General features: G+C 46.7%; 1 protein-coding gene across 4 annotated transcripts in view; it reads right to left on the reverse strand.

The window, feature by feature from the left end:
* Pde1c (Phosphodiesterase 1c) overlaps positions 1–24,591 on the reverse strand; it is an 879,030-nt gene that overhangs the window by 45,960 nt on the left and 808,479 nt on the right. For 2 of the 4 annotated variants that reach the window (XM_070531076.1, XM_070531075.1), the window contains exons 5-7: positions 9,942–10,167; positions 9,176–9,289; positions 8,408–8,617 (exon numbers count right to left, since the gene is read on the reverse strand). In XM_070531076.1, coding sequence (XP_070387177.1) covers positions 8,408–8,617; positions 9,176–9,289; positions 9,942–10,167 — 550 coding nt within the window. The remainder of the gene's footprint in view (positions 1–8,407; positions 8,618–9,175; positions 9,290–9,941; positions 10,168–24,591) is intronic. The other 2 variants (XM_070531078.1, XM_070531077.1) reach the window with 1 other exon arrangement.

Here is a 24,591-nt window from a genome sequence, read left to right on the forward strand (position 1 = left end):
CACAGAAAACAAGCCACATACGTATACATATTATGAGATCTGTGCTGGTGCAATAATAAAAAAGAAAAACAAACAAACAAACAAGCAAGAACGCACACTGATATTCAGAACCAGCACGTGTGCGACATATAGCTAACTATAGGACAAAGGCAGATGCACTCAAGTCACGTACTTCTCTGTAGAAGTTGGAACGATGTGACATCATATCGACGACCTCAGAGGGACTCAAAGCAGGTGCATGAAAGGATGAAACGTGCAAAGAGTTTTGTGCAATAAAGGGATTCCGAGGAAACACAGATCATTGATGGGGAAAGGAAGCGGACGTGTAAAAAATGCAGAGCATTGCACAGCAGACGTGGTGACGCCATCCTCAAGCCGTTATTCCAGCAATGCATTCATTTTCATGTTTCCGAAGAACTGCTTCATTACCTCGCTGTTTCTCTCATCGCGATTATCGAAGGGGCAGGGCAGAATGATTTGCTTGGTCTCAAAGCGCATAACCTTCACCTTCAGCAAACAAATAAATAATATGTTACTATTCATCTAAGAAGAGCCAGCGGCTGACTACTCAATACGCTAATACTGATGTTGATAACTCCTCCCACGAAACTGTCAGCGTTGCGCACCAGTAGAATGAAATCTTCATAATAATCCTCATCATAAAGAACGGAGTATGATTACATCGAACTCTCTGCTAGGGCTGTTTTGGTTGTGATGAAATTCTTGCACAATATTCGGCATGGATATTAATTTAGGATAATATCTTGTTCGTAAGGCCATTCGCTGTGTCTAGGACTGAATATAGGCGGGATCTTATCTCAACTTCAACATAAGTATTTCTGTTCGTGAGCTAGTACTATTGCCCAGAACTTTTCTTTTCTTTATTGATCTAGTCCGCCTGAAACTTTCGACAACAAATAAGAATACAGGAGATGAATAAATGCTGAAGTGACGCGAAAAAGTGAGGAAAAAAAAAACACAGGTCAATAGACGAACTGCGTTGTTCCGAACCTGTTGAGTTGGTAGGATAAACGACGGAATTAAGCAGCAGTGAAACCCTGGTAATTTTCAAAGTCCCAACAAAAGGAGCCAAATGCGGTTACATGGCAAGACGTTTATCTTATGGTGGATGATAATACTGTTGCATCTGTTAATTGTGCTCATAGAATATCTTCGTTTACAGAAGGACAAATTGGAGAAAAGAATGGGACTACCATCTGCCACGAGATCCCTTCAAAGCAAGGTACAGCTGCGACGACCTTAGTATGCTTCAACGATCAAAGTGTTCAGTAGCGTACAATGGTGCGGCCTTTGTCTAAACTGCAATTTTACACCTCATAACTGAGATTTCACATTATATTGTGCTATATCACAATTAATCGACAGTGGGTGAGCAAGGGAAGCCTCAGACTGGAGCCAACGTTATACAATATACAATTACAACCTACGATTCTCTTCACTATCAACATTTATCTCCATCGCAACGATACAGTGAATTCTCTTTTACACAGGCATTTACACGTGATACCTGTAAACGCTGCGCGAAACCAGATTAGTGTAAAGCAGTCGAAACTGAAGCTTCGCTATTTTGGCAAATTTAGCGATTTGAAGCCTGTTCTGACGGCGTTATTAATTTTTACAGCGCGGCAAGGTATCCATGTTCATTGATGTTACTCTGGAGCGGCGCGCTAAGTGTTGTGTTTTCATGCGCTGACGTGTAAATGTATGCTGCAAGATGAGTGTGGTAGTGCATAACTCTCCACAAGGCCTTTCGCAAGGCGGTCAGGACGGCGCTGCCTGTCGCTTGTTTTCTCGCACACGATTGACGCGCAGCGCACGTTTGTGGAGGCTGTCTTCGAGAAAACCTACGTGAACGGCGAATATGTACTATTCATAATAAAGAGACTAACTAACGTGGTGAGCAAGTGACCAGGCGCCTAAAGTTATAAACTAAACCAAGAGTGGGTGGTAAGGGGTTCCTCAGGACCCAATCAAGTTATCTCCTCCTCTTCCTCCTGCCGACGTCACAAAAATAACGACCCTTGAAAAACTGGGTCCGCATCAACAAAGCAGCTCGTTCAGCAGCTACTACGACAAATAGTCCAGTACAGACTTCTACCATAATGCTAAAATAAGAGAGAAAGCGCACTATAAATTAATCAAGGCCGGTTTTTAATTCGCAACTTAAATTATGACAGGGCAACAAAATTTTCTGTTTCGAATTTTGAAATCTTTAGGTAGGATTTTTATGCTTTGAACTTTTAGTTGCAGTTGTACGTGCTTCATTTGTAGTGCTTCTTTTTTTAATGAATTCAGACTTCTCGCAGTATTTTGGGCTGGGAAGAAACTAATGCTCACAGTGCTGTGGCTGGTCTTGGCCTGTATTCCCAAAGCTATTCTTATTCTAGAGCAACTCGTAAGAACAGTCACCGGCCAACCGCGATAGCTAGCACATATACAAATTTAATTCAGGAGTTTTACGGGCCAAAACCACGATATTACCATGAGGCACACCGCATTGGGAGGCTCCGGATTAATTTCGACGACCAGGGGTACTTCAACGTGCACTCAATGCACGGTGCACGGTGGTTTTTGCATTTCGCGTCCATCTAAACGCGGCCGCTGCGGTCGGGATTTGGTCCCGCGCCCTCGGACTTAGCAGCGCGACAGCTGACATTTAAACTAGCAAGCGCGGCTCGCCAATAACAAATGTTTCTTAGGTTCGCAAACCTTTGTGGTTTGGGCCTCTGAGTTCTTCCCAATTGTTGACAAATGTAACTGACAAGCTCGCGAAGATGGAAGTCCTGAAACAGCTTCGTCCACACACAAAAAGTGTTAGCGGCACCTTACGCCTCAGCTCCAAAGACTTGACGACGATGCGCTTCGTCAACTCCTGACATTCGATCTAGAGCTCGCGCATGGAGGCGGCCTCTCAAGCATGTTTATTTTCTTTCGTTTTCCCGCTCCATCGCAGCATTCTGTAGGTTTCAACACCCAATAATAACGGTGTTAGAGATCAGGCTAGGTGGTATTCCATGATGCAACTTCGTAGGGCGGAAACAAATGATCAGACAGAAGGGAAAGGACATACACAAGTGCGACACTACATAGAGCTTATGTATGTCATTTCCCTTCTGCCTCGTCCTTTGTTTCGGCGCTACGAAATTATAACATCTAATAATAATGATGCAATGCTGGAATGATGGCGGCAGCGCCAGCACAGGCAGGTCCAAGGTGCTTAGGTTAACAGGAATGTAGGAACAGTAAAAAAAGAACTGCTCGAGATAAGCAGTCGGGGTGAGGGATGGAAGGAAGACACCGATCGATGCCACGTTGACGGTCACCGCTGTGTTCCGCAGCCTACAGAATCTAGTCCACAGCAGTAATAAAACCACAGAACATCTAGAACTGGAACATAAATGAAGAAACCGCGATGCCGCACCTGCCTTTATAATTTCTTCTTTTTTCCCCTAATGAGTCAGTGGGAGGGGTTTGCGTTAATTTGTTTACAATGGATCTGTCACATGGTTTTTGGGGTATAGTGACATATATCTGTGCACCATTTGCTCTCAGTCCCCGTATTCTATACTGCGTGGCGAAATGTCCGGTAAAAGTTAGTGCGGTCAGCGTTCATGGTATTTCAATAAAGCACTGAAATTGCAGCCAGTGACCATTCCGTGGAACAAAACGTCTCGGAGTGCATACGAGCTCCCAGTTCACATGATGCAGGCAAAAGTTCGTCGTCAGTTACGCAACAATAGCTGGTACAGTGGGCGCGAGTGTTTAGGTTCCTTTTCATGTTGCCGAGCAAACTACTGGTGATTTCATAAGAAGCCTTGTCGTTAGGTTTGACTACCCGACAGTAGTGCCTGTGAACATGTTCGATTAGTGCGATGGACACACTTAAACAATTCCTACAGTCTGCGTAGAACAGCTGAACAAAACGTGTCTCAAACAAAATTACTTGAAAACTATCGTTTGGTTCAGTAACGGGGCATGTACCACGCCGACATGGTATAAGACCAAACGGGACCTTTTAGTCAGCACTTTACACAAGCCTATTGTTGGCACCAAATGATAAAAAAGGCACCGCACAACTTCACATGCGTTATTTTTGGTTACACTCACCGGAAGGGGCACAACGCCTGTAGGCGGGCGTTGTGCCCCTTCCAGTGGCAGTGGCCTGCCTGGTCCTCGTTTTCCCTTTCCTGTTAATTGTATATATGTGTTCAAAATAAATAATAATAATAATTGTTTTGTCTAAGTGCAAGAGAAGAGCGACGCAAAGCAACATGAGTGCTATGATGAAACCATCCCAGCGTTCATTATGCCCCACAACGCCGACTATAATTAGTTTTTTGTTACGTTGCGACACGTCCTGTAACTAAGCATAGACGGAACCTATCCTTCGAGTGGGACTTAGCCTATCGCGATTCAAGCAACTACAGAAAGCGTTCCCCACTCCGGTGCAATGAAGTGTTATAACAACGAGTTCAGTATGCATATGCCCCATCAACAACAGCCTATACATATGCTCCACATTTGCAGGCACATTTTCCACCAGGGCAAGTGTCGTCTGATGTCTCATTGATGCTGTTAAAGCCATGCGGTGAACCTTCTCGCTTCGCTGATGTAAACTTGATGGCTTGGAACTAGTTCGTCGATAGGGCAAAAAAAAAAAAAAGATGCCGTGAATGTGCTTGCCGTCACTGCTTCATCACTTGGATAACGACTAAGGGGAGACTTTGGTCTGCTTCATGTGAACGTGGGATACCTGCATGACAAAATGCCACTTACATTCGGAGAATTGGTCCATGACTGTAATTTTAGCTATTAGGCTCATTTTCTGATAAGGTGTATGGTCACTATCCGATTCACATTGCGTCTTCTTTGCCTTGACCCTTTTGGGTGCAGTAGGAGAGATGCACTCGCGGCCTGGTCGAAATTTTGGACATCTCTTCTCAACGACAAGAGGCAGGACGTGCCTTAGGAATCCCGAACGAGACGGGAACACGAAGGTAGCACTTATACCAATCGTTTTTTTTTTTCATTTGACTAACTCACAAATGTAGGTTTCACGTATAAGTATCTGAAAGCAGTATCTGTATCACAGCCCATGATGTACAACCATTCAGAATCGCAAAACGTTTCTTTGGTATATCGTGAAGTTGCTTCGTTAGTGACGCGATCACTATCTGTGACTCAGCGACGTGCTATGCTGTGCACTATGAAGCCTTTTAATTTACTGTGGACAACTTTGTATCCAATGTCGGTCAAAAATATCATATTAACTGAAAGTGGTCGTTTATTTCCTTCTGTACATGATAGCAAATAAAGTAAGGCCAATTTAACCGACAGAGAAAATACGAATAACTGCTATTTTCGTTCGAAGGGTTTATAATTTTTTGACAAAGTGATAAGTTTAAGTGTCCCCTTTACACATGTGACAAGTCCAATAGTGTTAGTAACATTTTTAATTTAGAGGAACAAAGGTTTTAATGGGATTGCGAACAATAAAGCAGCCATGGCTGGCAAAGCAGGAGCATTTCATGCATGCTAAGAGAATCTTTTCGTTGTACTTTCATGTCATATACGTGTTCAGTAAACTAAAGCAGCAGCAGCGCCAAAGTGCTTCTTGAGTAGCGCGCGATAACTTTGTGTTACGTAGACACGCAAACATGTAGAACGAGATGCTGGAATTTTGCCGGACACTACAGCGTAAAAGATTAACCACTTCCTAGCCAATATTGTCGCTACTTTTATTTCAAGGGATTTAGTGTCTCAATACACCTCAGCAGCCATGAGAGAAGCCGCTGTGGAACGCTCCCCGAGTAATTTCGGCAAACTGGGGTTCTATGACGTGCACCGAATGGACGGTAATTTGTCACGATCTTCTCCTGACTGTTAGAAAGAGTGCCCGGGTACATGACTGAAAGCAAACAATAAAAATGTCCTGGAGCTTGCCCGCTAACCTACGCACCTATGTGAACGCAAATGTAGGAGCTAGCGAACATAATGAAAACAAAGTTTCACGATAAAATAAAATTTGCCTCATTACGTATGCTCAATTAAAACGTATGACCGGACAAACAAGAGCGCCTAGAGACACGATTAATTGATAAACGAGCACCTGGAAAAGTTCATTAACCTTCCTTGATAAATCGGCGGTGCAGTTTTCTTCTTTCATTATCATATTTCAAGCTTAAACTTCTTAACGAAAAGATTTTCCGGCATAGCATGAATAGCAAGCAGACCACTCCTTCAAGCTTGTGCAAGTTGTTTGTTTAGATGCGCCAACGTAAAACACGTAACTATGAGATCGAGTCACGCTACGTTATTTAATTTTTTTTTTACATGATATGGTGGACGGTAAATGCAAAAAAAAAGGGACATGCAAATTACTCCACATCATACCACAAGTTCACAGTGTTCCGATTGCTAGATTTAGGTTACACAATTTCGGAATAACAAAAGCGAGATTCCAGTGTGGCCTGTTTCCATAATGTGGTCAAGTCAAAAGGGAACGGCCTCCGCGATACAGGTGCATCTAAGAACTCACTTCGTTTCTTGTTTGCATGGATGTAAGTATGTTGGCAATGTATATGGTGTCGGAGACTTGACACGCATTCCAAAACTCATAAAGGAAGAGTGGGATCGGAGAGTTGATTCTGGTCGGGACCACTGAGTTTTAAATTCTATGCCGCAGCACAGAGCCACTACAAACACCCAGCCATAGAAGCCGGAGCAGAACATTCTGGTGTTCTAGACGATTGGAATCTTCCGACTATGCCGCTATCTTGTGGCCTTTTGTAAACGTTATTGAGCTTTAGCTTCCACAGCGTATCTGTCCTTCACTATTGTGCTATAGCAGCAATACTTCTATATAAAATTCAATGGAATGCTTAAACGTAGCAGCCAATGGTACTCCAGATGCAGGTGGCAGAAGCTGTGCTCTAATATCCACGCGAAAAGCGACCGCCATGGCGCAAAAACTTAAAAGAGTGGTGTTGGCTGATGCAAGGCAAAAACAAAAGCCTGCGCAAGAACATTCATGACAGACATACACACAACATGCATGCACGTACATTACACAAACACACTCGAACGACACCTCATGTTCACAGACCTGTCGCATGCTGGCAGGCATCTTTCAGTGAAGTCCCAAACCAAGTAGCTCCCTGTTTAGTCAGTTTTAAGATGCACGTTGAAAGCGTTTTTCTTTTTTTTTTTGCGAAAAGTAATATACACTGACCTATGTGGCCAGAATCCAGCGCTCAGAACCCAGCATACTGATTAACTTAGTGTATAGCGCCTCTTGGTTTGGGCACACAGCACATCACAAAGAATAAAAGAGTTACTGCACTGACCATGAACAACTATTGACAAGATATGCTGTTAAAAGAACAGAAATACAGAAAGAAAAAGGCACACGCAAGACGCACTGTAAGCAACTTAGAATGAAAATGTAAATAGCACAGATAAAGCAGCCAGTTATTCGTATGCAGCGGTTAAAAACACTTTTTTAGTTCCTTTGTTTTAAATGCTTGAGATATCATGGTGTGTGCATGAGCTGTAAGAGCACAAGCATGCGTGGGTCGTAGCGTAATTTACTTTCAGCGGTATTTACGAAAGGCAAATCATCCGGCAATAACATTAGATTTACCTCCTTAAACCAGAATCTTAAATTATTTCGTCACGCCTAATTGCAGCTAATTCAGCCTGCTAACTATATAGAGGGAAGATAAATTGTTTAAGTAAAAAAAAAAAAAGAAGTTGGTCGTGTACACTGCGCGGAAATCAATTCGCCAAGCGCAAAAGATTCGAAGCGTGATAACGAAGCATGATAACGGTGGGCAAGTTGTTTATACCAAAGCAGTCTCAAACATTTTATGATTAGACATGTATCGTATAACGAATCAGAAAAAAAAGAAAGTGGTCAAAAATCGAGTCTACAACTCTCGACACACCATAATATCTCATGTTTACTTGTGTTTAGTAAATAGTTAGTAAAACGGTTTAGGACTTCGCTCGTGGCAGTGGCGAAAGAGGCGATGAAGAAAAAGCGTTAGGATGCGAACGGGCAGGCACGTCCAGTTTGTAACTTTTTGTTGGCCGCGCAGTTAACTCTTCTTTCTCCTTGTTACGTCTTTCTGTAGAATTTTTGTAAATTTTTCACAGAGCTTACAAACATTCCAACTTGGGATGGATCGAAACATAGTTCAAACTGGCCAGTGACAGGTCGGTGAAGTTCACCGGAGTGCTGTCTTTCACTTCTGCAGTCGACCACTTTGGCCAATGCCACAAGCGAGCCGAGAGAAGGGCTGCCAGAGGGTCAGCACATTCCGCTTTAGCGGGGGGGCGTGGGTTGGTTGGAGGGAGGGCAGTGGGGTTGCACGTCGAGTTTAACCTGTTGAACTTTGAGTTGGCGTTTATGAGGGCCCTTCGCCGCTGTTCAACCCCCGGCTGCCGCGGGACGCTGTCTGCCGGGAGAACATCGGTGGCAGGAATTTTCTTCTCGTTGGGACACACTGACAAAGACGTCGCCACCCCGGATGGTGGTAACGGCGTTTCGAGAAGCGAAGAAGGTGGTGGCTGGGGTGGAATCGGCGTCTGCCTCCTGGGGAGCGAAACACATAGCAGAAAGAGAAGGGGATAGAGAGAAGACAAGGAAAGAAGAGAACCGGCCACCCATGCACCTCAGCGCATACCTACACAGAGAGCGGCTCAGAAAACAGGCCAGAATTCAGACTGCGGAGAGTAGGCGCCGCGCACACGCAGACGGAGACATCGAAACAATGCAAAAAAACCATGAAACAAAAACTGCTGTGCAAGTGAAGCCCGGTCACAAATGCAATGCATTACTGGCGTTGCGGTTGCCATGCGCTAAGCATGTTAGATCACGTTACTTATATGAAGCACAACTGGCCAGCGATTTAATGTGTGTCAGCCATTAACAAGCAAGCTGAATTGTTTAAGATGTTATACTTTAACACGTACATAACCGCTGTTCCACGATGATTTGACAGAGCGCACAAAATAAAGTAAGGCCTGTTCTTTATAAGCGAAATGTTAAATATACGTACAGCCAGACTAAAACGAGAAGTATTGAAAATCAAACCAACAAGGGCATCCAAAATTCGATTGAGCCGCCAGTCCGGTGATGCCCAGTGCTTACCTTGTTTCATCTTGGCAAACGGCTTCAAGGACGCAGGCTGCGTATTGAAGTGTTTTTTGAAGCATATCTAAAGGAACGTCGCCGTGTTGGAGGTGCGTCGACAGGTCTCGCAACCTAATAGATTAGGGAAGAAGAACACGAAGAAATCAATTGCCGGACTCAGGCAAAGCGCTGATTGAAAATGCCTTTTCAACTACTCACCACTCCCCCCCCCCCCTTTCTTTTTGATCAAGACACCAAACTTGCACATGCAAATGCGCAACAATAAAAGAGATGCCGCTTTAACTATGTTACAGGCTGCAAAAACAGCGGTTTTCTGTGAACGAAAACAGTTGACACTTGCTCAGAATCTGTTACAATGGTATACCAGGACTCGCTTCAGACTACCGAGAGCTCTTACGAATATATTATTTTCCTAGAAATTTAACGTGCGCTTGACCAAAACAAGTGCAGCAATGTGAAATCTTACCGACTAATACGGTTGCGTTTCTTTTGACGCCGGATTTTCTTTCTTTTTCCCGCGGAGGAATGATTAACTTCCCAGTGTCATTAAAAAGAAATCTGATCTGTCGTCGTTGTCGACGAGAAAGTTTTCCGATTCCGACGCACGAACAAATGACGATCGGGTGATCCGCGCTACATGCGATTAATCCTATAGTGGACAGCGCCACGGCGTTAAGTAACTGCTCCCAGGCGCCAGACGCACTATCGCCGCCACGCGATGAGGATGGATCGCCGCGCGCGTGCGTCTGTAGTGCGTGCCGACCTGTTTGCGGCTTTGTCGCAGGCCTCCAGCGTGTCGACAGGCGGCAGCGGCCGGGCGTCGCCCAGTGCTCCGTGGCTCTTGCCGTTGCGGCGCTCGCCGGCGGCCGCCTCCGTCTCGGCATCGTCCTCGTTTTGGCGGCCGCCCTCGTCGCACTGCTCGCCAGCCTTCTCGCGCACAACCGTGGCCACGCGGGGCTGGAAGCGACGCACCACCACCGTGCCCGGCTCTGCAATGGAATCGACGTGCAAGCACGTTGGTAAGATCTCGATGAGGGCTAGCTGGTTCACATTTGGAACTGAGGTTAGACAGCGCGAATAGGACATGAGGAAACAAGTACCACAGAAGAGCGCTGACTGCCAACTGGAATTTTATTTGAAATTGTGGAATTTGTTTCCTCGTGTCACCCGCCGTGGTTGCTCAGTGGCTATGGTGTTGGGCTGCTGAGCACGAGGTCGCGGGATCGAATCCCGGCCACGGCGGCCGCATTTCGATGGGGGCGAAATGCGAAAACACCCGTGTGCTTAGATTTAGGTGCACGTTAAAGAACCCCAGGTGGTCAAAATTTCCGGAGTCCTCCACTACGGCGTGCCTCATAATCAGAAAGTGGTTTTGGCACGTAAAACCCCAAATATTATTATTATTTGTTTCCTCGTGTCCTTGTTTTATTCGCGCTGTTTAATCTCGGTTCCATACATACACGAGGCGATGCGACGTGTGTCGCGTCGTCTATGTTACAGAGGGGAGCAGACCCAGAAAAACCGGACTCGGCGACAGTGCCGCGCAACTCCGCACGCGCGCACCTGGTTACGAATGCACCAGAGTCGAGTTGCGTGTCGGCTCTCTCTATTATCCTATAGGTATTCGTGTGCGTCACACCAACGTAAACGGGCAATAAAATGGCAACCACGTGAAACGTATCTCAGAAGTAACTTCGGCGTCAGCGCGTTCGTTCACGGTTCGTGATGACCGTGATGTAATGCAGGGTCAATTATGTTCAGCGTAATTACCGATAAAGGCAGGAACCGCCTTTCATTTGGCAGCGGTGAAAGCGTGAATGTCGTGCAGCGCGAAATGAACGCCACGACGCCGGCCGGGCGACTCCGAGCCAAAGATATATGTATACTTTTAATTAATTTTTAATATATGGGGTTTTACGTGCCAAAACCACTTTCTGATTATGAGGCACGCCGTAGTGGGGGACTCCGGAAATTTTGACCACCTGGGGTTCTTTAACGTGCACCTAAATCTAAGTACACGGGTGTTTTCGCATTTCGCCCCCATCGAAATGCGGCCGCCGTGGCCGGGATTCGATCCCGCGACCTTGTGCTCAGCAGCCCAACACCATAGCCACTGAGCAACCACGGCGGGTTATATGTATACTTTGTATACCTATTTTGCTTGGTATGCTAGGTATACTTGCCGATTGATAAGGTAGGAAGGCACATCGCATGGACGCGCCACACGGGGCTAAGTCGAGAACTCGTCTTTGGCGATTTTATGTAACCGGCATCGAGGGCAGAAAGGGACTGCCCTCGATGGGAAGCCGGTGTATTTCTGTTTACGGGACATGCGACTCAAGGCAATGATGCTACCGTTGCACGAGACAATGACAACGTGCTACGACTGTCAATAACTTAAATTCATTCTGGCGTTTTACGTGCAAAAAACCAAGATATGATTATGAGGCACGCCGCAGTGGGGCACTCCGGATTTATTTTAACCACCTGGGATTCTTCAACGTCCACGCAATGTACGGTACACGCGGGCGTCATTGCATTTCGTCCGCATCGAAATGCGGCCGCCGCGGTCGGGATTTGATTCCGCGACCTCCTGCTTAGCAGCGCAACGCCAAAGCCGCTAAGCGACCACGACGGGTTACGACTGTCACCAATATTTTTAGTCGGAATTTCGGGAAGTGGTACCGTCCGGGAAGAAGCAGGCCCAGCTACCTCGAGAGGAAGGGCGCATGGGCTTTCGTTCGAAATATGAGCCGTTTCCGCGCCGGCGAGCGGTTTGATATACTTTACACATAAGAGTGTTCGCCCGTGTTCTACGCACTACGCTGGAGCCTGAAGTTCAGAGCGACAGCCTATTTATTGCGCATTTAGTTACTTACATATATACGTAGATAGGTGTGTCACCTCTCCTTTTTTTGTATTTTTTGTATTTTTTTGCCTGCTAGTGTACAAGCTGTTGTGTGTTGACTGGAACGTATGCTGATTTGTATAGAATAGCTGTATTCTATGGCTGTTCGTGTTTGTTTTGTCATGTGATGTAGAAATCGCCGTGCCATGTGACTACTAAGCAAAAAGAAAAAAAAAGGTCGCAGTTTCGCCCGAAAGCTTGCGAAGCATTGATGACTATAGAAAAGTATTAGACTACTACATACACGAAGTGAGCTTCATGGTTTTATCGGCCGTATAAATTACAATAAATAATCGCTTACTAATTAAATTAGCAAGCATGGTGTCACGCGCGCACATGCAAACTTGAACAGATTTCACTCTATGACGACGGACACTCGCTGTCACTACGCTGGCGTGGTGAAGAGCGCAGCCAGAGGGAAGCGAACGCTTCTGCTGCCTTAAGCTTCAATGCTTCTCCGAAACTTGAGACTGGTCATCCAGCACTACGCATGCGCAAAGACATCGCACATGGAGCCACCAGCCATCTCTGGTCGCCCTGACCTTTAAACCCGCCGGAGGTTACCTCCAATATATAGGGCGCGGGCTGCAGACGGCCGGGCTAGAGAAGGAGACGGGGACTCACGTGCCCCCCTCCTCCTCCGCCTTGCGCGAGCTTTATCAATGGACCTTCAAAATTGGACGCCGATCAAGCCGCCATCCTTCTCGGCTCATCAGCGCACGCTTACCCTCGCACTCGCCGGATACGGCTCGAGGGGCGCCAGAGGATCTTAACGCGCTTGATCTTTATAAGGAACTTCACGGCAACGTCGATGATTCGCCTAGAGTGTCCATATGTCACAATAAAAGATATTCGCGAATAATAACAAGCAGTCTCATCATATATACTCACGCGTCTTTCGATCATGCAGAAACGTTTAGTTTTTAGACGTGGGTTGGCTTGAGGAAAAATTACGGCCGATTAAACGCACTTGTTGGAGTCAACGTTAAGCGAAGCTTACAAAATTACCTTGGTTGAACGTCATAGCACGGTTTTGCTTGCTTTGGGAAAGGGCACAGACGCTGCTCGGCGCCGTCAGCAACGTGGCGCATCTACAATTGCACCACAAGACAACACACAGACGCTGGTCGGCGCGGCAGCAGCAGCGAGCGAAGTGATCTTCATGCTGCGTCTGGCTTCAACTCCAACTAAGCGCCGAAAGCGCATACGAAGCCACCAGCACTCGGCGCACTTTGTCCAGATCGCAGATCGCTTTCAAGATACGGGCACCCACGCAGCGTACGCAGCAGCCGCCGGTAGTGGCAGGCTAAGTCCCAGTTTGACCTTGGCTGAGCTTGAAGGTCAGATTTACGGAACCAGGCGTCTCCTGGGTTTGTGCCTGGAGCAGCAGAGCTATCGCTCTGAAAGTTCATTGAAACATTTGAATTAAATGCTATGAAAAGGGACACGTCATGCGTGCCGTTTTATTTTATTTCCAAGTACGCATAAGGAACTCGTCACGTTCTTCTACCATGGCAAAAGTTTTGCGCTCTTTGGCATCGCGGTGACGCGCATGTAACTAACTGTTCGTGTTCCGCACCGCATTTTGCAGCATAGCGAACGCATGCCTGCCCGAGAGGATGGCGAGACACGGATACCCCCCTCCCTAAACGCGACCCACGTGGCCCACGCGACGGCGGATTACACTGACTGCGGGATCCAGCCAGTTTCGATTACAGCTCCACCATCTCTGGCCGAGATGGACCCATGTTTCTCGGCAAGAAAGTGACAGAGCAGACGCGCCAAATTCCAGGTAGAAAATGAAAGCTTGGTTTGAATAAAGCAATTATGTGCTTAAAGATGTATATATGCCACAGTAAGAATATTTTGGCAATATTTGTTGTCTCACTGCGTAATTCCGCAGAGGTCAGGGGCGGTCACTGGCACAATGGCGGTAGGACACATGGCACACATGACTTTATAAGCAGATTCCTTATACCGAATGTTTCAGCGAACACTTTCAAAATTTTTTTTAAAATATTGCCTGTGGAAGATAGCAGAATTCTGGTTCATGAGTTGGCCTACTCGAAGAGGCGGACACTCCTTGCACAAAAAATTCATATGCATAATCGACTAATTACCAGAAATTCTTTAATTATGTTTTTACCTAGTTACCTTATGACACATATTGCGATTTACAAATACTAGCCGGGAAATCCGCGAGGCGAATCCACTTGGAACAAATTCTCAGGGTGACACCAGTTTCGAGATATTTATTGCCGAACTTTGCGGAGAAACGCATAGTCGTTCCAGTTATTTTTGTTCTTCAATGAATAAAACGAGTTTTTGTTAATTAATTAAGTGGAACAAAAGTTCATATTTACCGCAGGTGTAACGGCGCATATCTTGTAAAAATAGATGGAACTTTGCCATATACAGCTTCGCTGTAAAATGATACATGGATCTGCGAGGTATAGCGTCAGGAGTGGTACCGATATCTGGCTTCCGATAAATAAATAAATAAATAAACAAACAAACAAATAAATAAATAAATAAATAAATACAGAAAGAAAGGAATGAATAAAAAGAGAAGGATGAGATGAGAGAAAGGAAAGATCTTCTCAAGTATAATCATACTGCAAAAAAAAAAAAAAATTGATGATTTAGTTGAATTTTTGTTTTTGCATTGCCTTATATCACTCTTACAAAATAAATTAAGGCCAATGTATAATGCACGTTCTAAATAAACATGAGACCAACGATGACACGCTGTCCTTGTGAATTCGTTTTGTTGTAAAATAGCCATTTGCAGGTTACACTGAAGTTGATGTTCATGGCTGGGTGGAGCCTATACGCAGACCGGGCCCATGTGGCACGTACTGTCAATATCGCCTCCCGTCGCCGGCGACCCTGGCACTGGCGGCAAACCTTATGTTACGTGCACCCTGGTGGCACGGGCGAACCACTGACGACAAAGAACTGCAGCTTCGCCATTGCGGACTCTTTATCGGCCGCTACTATCCCGTATATGGACGGTATTTTAAGCTGCGGTTATCTGGAGTAAAGCGCGTCATCCTCCGCCATACCTAGAAATAAACGCGCGTTAAAAGCAAGAGTCCCCAAGAGAAAGACCTCATATCTATCTCTGGGGATTTTCTGGCATTCCCTCGACCCATCTATGCAACTGCGGCTGTTACCTGGGCTTCCGCGAAATGAGGAAACAATGCTGTGCCCCTTACGCTTGGGCGTTGCATTCGCCAAAGCCTATGCATGTTTGATTGGAATGGCTAATAGCGCCGAGTGCAATGCCTGTTGCGTCGAGGGGACTATAGAATATCTACTGTGCTACTGCCCATCTTTTGAAAATGAAAGACGTGATTTCTGCACAGCCCTCACTCAGTTAGTTAGAAAACCGTTCACATTGAACAAGATCTTGGGACAATGGCCTCGAATATCGCAGCTACAAAAGGCCACAAAAGCGCTGCTGCGATATTTGAAAGCTACCGGATTGAGTCGCCGTCTGTGATCTGGATTGAGTGAGCGATCGATATCCCCAGTGCACCTTTCCTTCTTCTTTTAATATTTCACTCCCCCTTTCCCTTTCCCCAGTGTAGGCTAGCCAACCGGGCTCAGTCCTGGTTAACCTCCATGCCTTTCATTTATCATTTTCTCTCTCTCTATCTGGCTTGGGCAAACACGAGAAAGAAGCTCTCGTCCATTTTAGTGTTTCTTGTTAAACTTGACGGTTGCCCGAGCAGCATTTCTCAAGGATGCATAGAAACTTGACGGGGCGTATAAGTTGCCGGGCAAGTGGAAGATACTCATTAGCTCCTTTGTCTGTATATCTATGATATACATTTGTGCCGTGCAAGTGCCACAAAAGCAAAAAAAAAAAATGTTGCCTATTGGTCAGGGCCATGGCTGTTGCCATGGCTGTTGAGCTGGCGGCGGATGTTCGATCCAACCATCGGACACTTGCAATTTTTATCTTTAATAGAAGAGGCCCAAAGCGACGCGTGACAGGAACCTATCTACAGCTACCACAAAGTGCCTGGAATGAGCCAAAGAATTAAAAACTGCATATGCAGTGACATCAGTGGACAGCGCCACATGACATGCAGTAATATTAGCAGCGTGTTGCGCAGTGTCACTCTTAGTAAACATTTGCAGCGCAGCGCGACAAATCTGCTCGTCACTGCAAGGATGCACTCAGTATTGGTGTGCAGTCGGTGCAGCCAATAAGCGTGCACTTTGGCTCGGACCCAGCCCAAGACAAAGATTCGGGCGGGCCGACCAATGCCATCAGCCCGATCACCCGCGCAGAGGTGCGCAAGGGGTCGGTGAGAGAGAGAGAGAGAGAGAGAGAGAGAGAGAGAGAGAGAGAGAGAGAGAGAGAGAGAGAGAGAGAGAGAGAGAGAGAGAGAGAGAGATGAATATAGGAAGGCAGGGATGTTAACCAGTCAGGGGTCTGGTTGGCTACCTCACGCTGGGGGAAGGGAGAAGGGGAAGAATGCAGCTGGGAAGTACCTATAACATGTAGATCGTTCTTTACTGCAGCGCTTACAATAGACATCGTCCGTTGTGCGTGCTGTAGCATAAGAACGAACGCGTCAGTCTTAAAAGAGCTTCCGAAACGTGGCACGCCAGAATTACCGCGTAAACGTCAACAAAAATAAAGATAAGAATAAGAATATATAATCCGACATAAGCGGACTTGTACTCATAAACAGTGCTGATGAGCAAATACCAGTCGCAAAGTGCTCAGGTGTCATGTTCTGCGAAGGGACAGATATACAAGGAAGAAACGAAACTATACATGTAGAATGCGACATTAAGCGCCTTAAAGGTGAGCTAATCTAGCTGAAGTGCTATGTTATTCACGTTTGCGGAAGCTTTCTTTTTTCTTTTTGCATTCCCACTTTTTGGCAAAGGAAAAAGAAACTACACGCCTATGCTCAGCTGCAGTGCTTCAGCGGCGTGCGGCTGCTGAGCACGACGTCACGGGTTCGACCCCCGGCAACAGCGGTCGCATTTCGATCGGTGTAGAATGCAAAAAATACACGGTGCCCTCGGCACTCCTTAAATAATCCCAGGTGGTCGAAATTAACCGGGACGGAGCCCTTTTGATCGCTGCGGCGTCCCCCAGAGCCCGCCTGTCGCTTTGAGACATTAAATATCGCAATTTCAATTACTCCGCGCGGAAAGAATAATCATATTTAATAAAACAAGTGCTTTCTACGATGCGGCACAATCTGATCTGCAAATTTGTACGCTCTCACTAACACGGCTGAGCCTATTACTCCGTTAGAGCCAAGGACACTACCATATCCCTGACGCCGTAAAACGCCCGCTTGCGACGCACGCCACTACTTATGACGATCAACACTGTTTGCCACGCCACTTACCCAAGAGTATCAGCGAGCCATATTTTCCCACGCTAATGTACTATTGTCTATGACACCACTGTTGCTTTCAACCAAACTGCACGAATGAATTTTAACAGTGTACTCGATGCATAATTTAGTAAAAAAATGCGTGAAGTAAAAATGCGTCTATTCCGAAAACTTTGACCACCACCTGGGGATCTTGGACGAACACTCAATGACGGCGCACGGGCGCTTTTTGTCTTCCTCCCGCGTTGAAGTGCGGCCGCCGCTGCCGGGATTCGAGCTCGCGACTTCGCGCTTAGCAGCGCAGCGCGCTAGCCTCCAAGCCACCACGGCGGGTATCGTGTGCGATTACATAAATACAAGTGCGCTTGCAAGATGAAATACATGTAGTCATCTGTTCCGTTGTTTTCATTTTGTCCCTCTCTCATAAATGCGCGCTTATTTGGAAGAAGTAAAACTTGTACGCGATGACATATGTACTTAACCCAACTTTTCTCTCTTATTTCACGATGGGTGTGCTGAACAGAAAGGATTTGAATTTCCCATCTCTTTATTTCTGCGCCGTTCACAGCCCTTAACAGAGGTTCGCATTGGTAACCGTTTTCATATCTAAGCAGCTGCCATGCTGCCAGCGGGCGCATGCATGAAGTTTTCAGGGTGCACGAGGACTCCAGTGCGCTTATTGATTTGCCTTTGTCCTATAGCTGTACCCCTGCAAAGAACAATGCACCCAACTTCAAAGGGTCACTGCTACACTGTCTGGTTACTGCCACAATGCTTTCTTGTTCTCTCTAATTGTGCACTACTGCCTCGCTACAGAATCACAAAGTACGGCGAGGGCAAACTCTGCCGTAAGAGAATTCAACCGACCACACAATTCCGGAGAACGGGAAGTCCGAGCCGCGCCATAAGAAACCGAAGCAGCACCCAGGCATGCAAGAAAGGCACATGCGCCGATGTCCCAAGGCCGATGAAGAAAAATGAGACGCAGAGGGAACCGACGGAGTCCAAGCGGTTGCCACAAAGCTCGCTAAGCGTATTCAGGCGCCAGCTATAGCTCAGACCGGAGAGGGGCGCGCCCGAATTAGAGAACTCCTTTCTTTTCCCCTCCCACATCAGTGGTACGCGAAATGGGCATTCGATGCATTGTGTCCCCCAAGCGCTATGGCAGAAACGGCACAAGTGAGCAGCCCTGCTGGCCTCATATATACGAGGCTGCTCTAAGCCCCTCATGCACATAGCATACACGAGGCCGGCCGAGCGAGGGCTATCAACCAAGTTCCGGTCACTGATGTAGCTCGCCCTTTCGATTTCGCCACGCGGCTAGGCCAGTGGCTCCGTCGGACATCCCCCCCCCCCCCCACCTCACCCAAAATCGTGTGACGAGATCTTGGGCGCTTTTTTGCCGAACGTGCGCCTGTTTTCTGCCGCCGTCTACAGAGGGACGGAAAAAGGGCTCCGCCCGCTGCTCAGCGTCTTGCCTCGGTGTGCATTGCCACGGAGCCACCGTTGCAGCGGGTGCTGCACGCGCCGAGTCGCCCGCGAAAGGAAAATCTCGCCGGCAAAAACTGTGACCCGAGGTGATTTGTTCCGCGAGCGCCAGTGTTAAGTCAACCTGAACCCTGACTTGCTAATTTTTCCGGAAACCGATTTGCTTTACTTCATATTCCAGGTCGCGTATGCAGTGCCTACGCGGGGCGTTAATACAGGGGGTACTGCCATGACGCAGTGATGCGCGACCAAGTTCAACGCAGACATATAGTATGTGTGTCGCATATGTACAGCGTATAAGCCGTTTTCAACAAATTTAACGAACTGGTTGACGACACCGTTGGTAGCGTTGCGCTGGTGAGGAACAACAGATGCCATTTAATGAGTTTATAGCGACTAGATGTAGATCAAGCAAGTTAGTAGGTGTCGATATTACTGAAAGGGAGGCGCGCACACGCGGACACAAGACGGAAGGCAAAATACAACACAAGGGCGGTGTTCGTGTTGTCTCTTTCGTTCCTTCTTGTGTCCTTGTCTGCATGCCTTAATTTCAGCAGCATGCATTTATTAAGTCCCGCATAACACTTGCTGTTTGTGAAGACTTAAGAACTGTCACCTCGAGATCTGCTTTGAGTGTCGCTCTAACTTAAATCCTCGTGTTAGTATTTTCACACGTCTGTGCATATATAACGCAGCCGGTGTCTCCGACGAGCGCCATCATGTAATCCTGATCAATAATAATAATAATAATAATAATAATAATAATAATAATAATAATAATAATAATAATAATAATAATAATAATAATAATATAAACACATGAAGTCAAATCATAACCAGTCATCGACTATAGAGGAGCACAAATGGAAATGACTGAAGTCGCGTTAGCTTATTTCTACAGAATGGAAGAAAAGAAGAAAAAGGGACACATGAAATTTTATCTAGAATTCGTAATCGAAACATGCACAGCTACAGTCCAGGCCCTGTATTCACAAAAAATAATCTTGCGCTAAAATTTTTTCGTAACCGCACATGCCAGTCATGAAGTTGTGATGTTGGAGATATTATTAGCGGAGGCGACCGGCCAACGGCAAGCAGCTCTTACGTACAAAAAGTTTTGTGAATTCGACCTCAGCTTCACAACGCTGGGCACGTATACAGCGTCAAAACTTGTCCATTTATAGATTACAAAGAGCGAGCTCGACTATACGTAAACGTTCCGCTGACTCGACACAACGCTTGAGCTCCGAATAAATATATGTGACTTCAGGAAATTCCTCGGCGCTTTTTGCAGAGCGACGGTTTCAGAATAGCGAACCAAACGAACACAAGGAAGCACGACGCGTTTCTACACATCATGCAATATGATGGCTGATCAAATGTCTAGATAGAGAGACGGACGTCCGGTTGGCTACCCTGCACGGGATAGCCAACATGATAGTATATTCTAGTGGCCTTTTCTAGGAGCCTTTTCCGCAACCATCTCGCTGACGGAGCTGCCAGATTCAATGCCCATGATAATTCACAGTGCATGGTTGCTCATTCCAATATCAAGAAAAAAACGCCGCTAAGGAACTTCGTCCAATTGCTCCCGACATCACGCGGGCTATTTAGAAGACTGCAGAGAATTCAAACCATCGTTTGTTACTGCTTCATCTGTCACTGAATAAAGGGAAAATCAGACATCCACCCGTTCGTAGCAATTGCTACAAAGGAAACCCATACGGATTCCTCGAAAGAAAAGCCTCAAAGTTGAAGAAAAATTCGTCCTGGTCCGGGACTGCAGCTGCGATCACCATCAGCCCTCTGCCGGTGCGACGAACGTCTAAAATAAATAAGCTGACTGGGGAAGCCGGGGCGAATCAGGGGTCGAGCAAGTTCTTCCTCTATATGACCGAAAATAATTGGGCGGGTGACATATCCACATCTACACCGTAGAAGCGAAGGCTCTGGAAATCGTGTCCAGAACGCGACATTACTGCACGAGTAATCCAACCAGGCGGACCACTTAAGCCAACATGGAGTCACTCAGCATACAGAGTGTTAGAAAGGCGAGTGGCGGCAGTGTTCGTAAAGGGGAGTACAAGGCGCTTGGTACTACTGAAAAAAAAAGAAAAGGTTAGCAAAGTTTGCATTGAATTTAGCTAGCCAAAGTATACGACCTTAAGCATGTGCCCAAAATACGAGGTACATTTCTGTGACTTATAAGTCACTTTTCAACTATGCAGTTGTAAATGTGCGTTGGCCAGTGCGGAAGCAGAACGACCGAGGTAATTTCTTCGTCGTGAAAACCTTAAAAGTCACGGGAAAGACCTGTCCACGCCTGGCGTACCTTCAAAGAAAAGCTCCACGACCTCTTCGGCAACCGCATTGGTCGTCAGCACCATTGCGGAAAAGAACCCGCGTCTCACAAAGTGGTCCATGTGCCGAAAGGCATATCGCTGATGAAGCGTTTAACGGGCTCGCCTACGGCAATGTGTCCACCATTGAAGCCGTAATCAAGAAATGTCGCCGGTTTGAACAAGCCAAGAGTCATCGAATCACGCGTCAGTTTGCCCGGCTTACTACCGCAACGTGGTTTTCCGACGTATTCCGCACTTCCGACGCGACCGCAAGCCTACGACAACTTTCTACGCATTGTTCGTCGTCAGCTGGTGGCCGTATATCCTTCACTGTCTTCACCGACGCAACTTTCCTCTGAAGTCTACCGAAAAAATCTGCGCCAGCAATTTTATTGATCCAGGCCTTCGTCAGGCAAGAGTTTGCATTCAACCTGCTTTCTCTCTGAATACTGCCGTCGATAAACCAGGTTCCACGCTCCGTTCACGTCATCACCCATGTGGTGCACCAGGATTTCGGAAGTCTTCTGCTTGGAGAACTGCCGACGAATGACCCATATGTTTCTCCTGCAGCCGGACTGGTCACGCTGCTCGCCGCTGTCGCAGCGGTTGGAGTTCGCCACAAGAAAAAACTTTTTTTTTGCGTACTACTCTCGCATGGACAGTCCCGCACGGCCACGTGCTTCTCGGTCTTACTCGACGCACTTGGACCATCCTCGTGCCAGACGCTCCTCGCCACGCCCGCTCCCCATCGCCTTAGCGACGTCGTCCATCTCGCCCTCCGCCACCCCGCCCCTCTCCCTCTCCGACCTATTGCAGCCCCTATTAGCGTCGCCTATTGGTGGGGAGGCCAAAGTGGTTGGCATGGGCACTGCCCGCGTCAGTATCGCTGGTCGTCCCACTGCAGTACATCCCTTTGTGTGCTCTTTAGCAAGTTGCATACTCCGTCAGCATGAAGCGCAGTGCAAGTACTGGATGCTCTTAATCCAGTGCTTGCAACTATCGAGTAAGCCCCATAGCTCACCCGCAGCCTCCTATTCGAGCAACGACCACTGGCCCTTTGGTCGTCCCAGATGTGATCAACGCAGACCGCCAGCTATGGAACTCCACTATGGTGTTGCGGTGCTTCACTGCACCCAGTCATCACTTCCTTCCTCTTCTTTCTATTTCCCCTTTCCCTCACCCCCAGTGTAGGTTAGCAAACCGGACGCTCGTCTGGTTGACCTCCTTACCTTTCCCTATCTATCTATCTATCTATCTATCTATCTATCTATCTATCTATCTATCTATCTATCTATCTATCTATCTATCTATCTATCTATCTATCTATCTATCTATCTATCTATCTATCTATCTATCTATCTATCTATCTATCTATCTATCTATCTATCTATCTATCTATCTATCTATCTATCTATCTATCTATCTATCTATCTATCTATCTATCTATCTATCTATCTATCTATCTATCTATCTATCTATCTATCTATCTATCTATCTATCTATCTATCTATCTATCTATCTATCTATCTATCTATCTATCTATCTATCTATCTATCTATCTATCTATCTATCTATCTATCTATCTATCTCCCCCACTGCAGTCCTTTTCACCATCCTTTCCCGCTGCCCACATGACTTGACACTTTGCCTCAAATTTCTTTCCTCTCACTCTGTGCTCATCGACTGCTCGGCTGGTACCCTTCGCCTAAATCTACCTGTTTCTTACTCCAGCGTTAAACGCCCCGGCCGCCTAAGATCTACAGATTTCGTTCGCCTGTGGCCTGCTACTGCCCCATAGCATTATTTAGAGCAACATGACGCAATATGAGCAATATTCAGAGAAATGTGTACAACAGCTTTCATAACTGCGTTTATATGACCACTTGTATACACAGTGCGGCTCACAAGCTGCGCTGAAGGGAGATTCTTTTTCGCCTCTACTGGGGCTGTTCTTCCGGCGTTTCTTTAAAAATTGAAATTATTTGGTTTTATGCGCCAGAACCACGATTTGATTAGGAGGCGCGCCGTAGTGGGGGACTCCGAAATAATTTTGACCACCTGGCGTTCTATAACATGCACCTATATCTAAGTACACGGGTGTTTTCGCGTCAACATGGGGCCGCCGTGGCCGGGATTCGATCCCGTGACCTCGTGCTTGGCAGCCCAACACCATAGCCACTAAGCAACCATGGCGGGTTCCGGCGTTTTTAAACCGCAGCCAATATGTCAGCACTGTGATTTTTTTTCTGTATACCCACATTTTATTAGCGTGTCCGGGGTTAGAAAAATGGAGAAAGACATTTTACAGTTCGTTACAAACACAGAATTCCTTCCTTTTTATGCCGTGCCTTTATTGGGCGACTACTATAGCCTGTTGTCCCACATGAAAATATTTCCACATAATTAAAGGCCATTCATATCCTACAGTAACTGTAGTTCACTTGCTTTTATACCCTTACTCCGTCATATACGCCAATCTTATTCCACTATATTTAACTTGCTTCAGCAAACATGCGTCTTGCGCGTTATAACTTACACGGCTGCTGAAAAAAAGAAATCAATTCAGTTCAATTCAATTCCAGCGTTTCTAAAACCAGCACGCATTTGAGAAGAATATTCTTGATATATATCGGCGAGTCAGTGCGAATTCAGAGTGGCAGTCCCAAGGCACACCACATGCAAAAGAAGACTCGATAAAATAAGCGTCATATGCTCTGCCTTCGTTCTGCGCGCGTCGCGCTGCGGATTATAGTTATGTCCCCGCATTTAAGATCCCGAATTAACGCATAGACGCGTTTAAGATATCCTTACGCGCGTACATTGCCAGCCTGAGCACTTGACCGGGGCTCCGTTCCGATCGAACACGCGTGCTTGCGCCACTGGTGGTTTCGCCACGCGCGACGTAGTGAAAACGCCAAGAAAGGAGCGGGTTGCGGCCAGTTATCAGTGGAAGGGCATGGCTCCACTGGATACGATGAGACCCCGCTTTTCTTCTTTCACTTCTCCCTCATTTTTAGGGAACGGCCGAGGCAGGGTCCCGACGCGCGCCAAGATCAGATCATCGCAATCAAGGTGGAGATTACCATGCGCGCCAATTACTGCGCGCGCACATGAGCAGGCACGCGGTGGGAGGCCCCCCCCCCCCAGGTCCACAGGTCCCTGCGAGTCAACAGGCCCCCGGGCATAGCGCTTGCGGAGATTAAGTGTTTTCGTGCGAAAAGAGACTAATTGCAGCATGCAAATTAGACAGCCAAACTTCGCGCCGCCGCCGCTTTGGCTGCTATCTCCCCGGGCCAGAGATGG

The sequence above is a fragment of the Dermacentor albipictus genome, chromosome 1 (assembly GCF_038994185.2).
Source record: "Dermacentor albipictus isolate Rhodes 1998 colony chromosome 1, USDA_Dalb.pri_finalv2, whole genome shotgun sequence".
Classification (NCBI taxonomy): Eukaryota; Metazoa; Arthropoda; class Arachnida; order Ixodida; family Ixodidae; genus Dermacentor; species Dermacentor albipictus.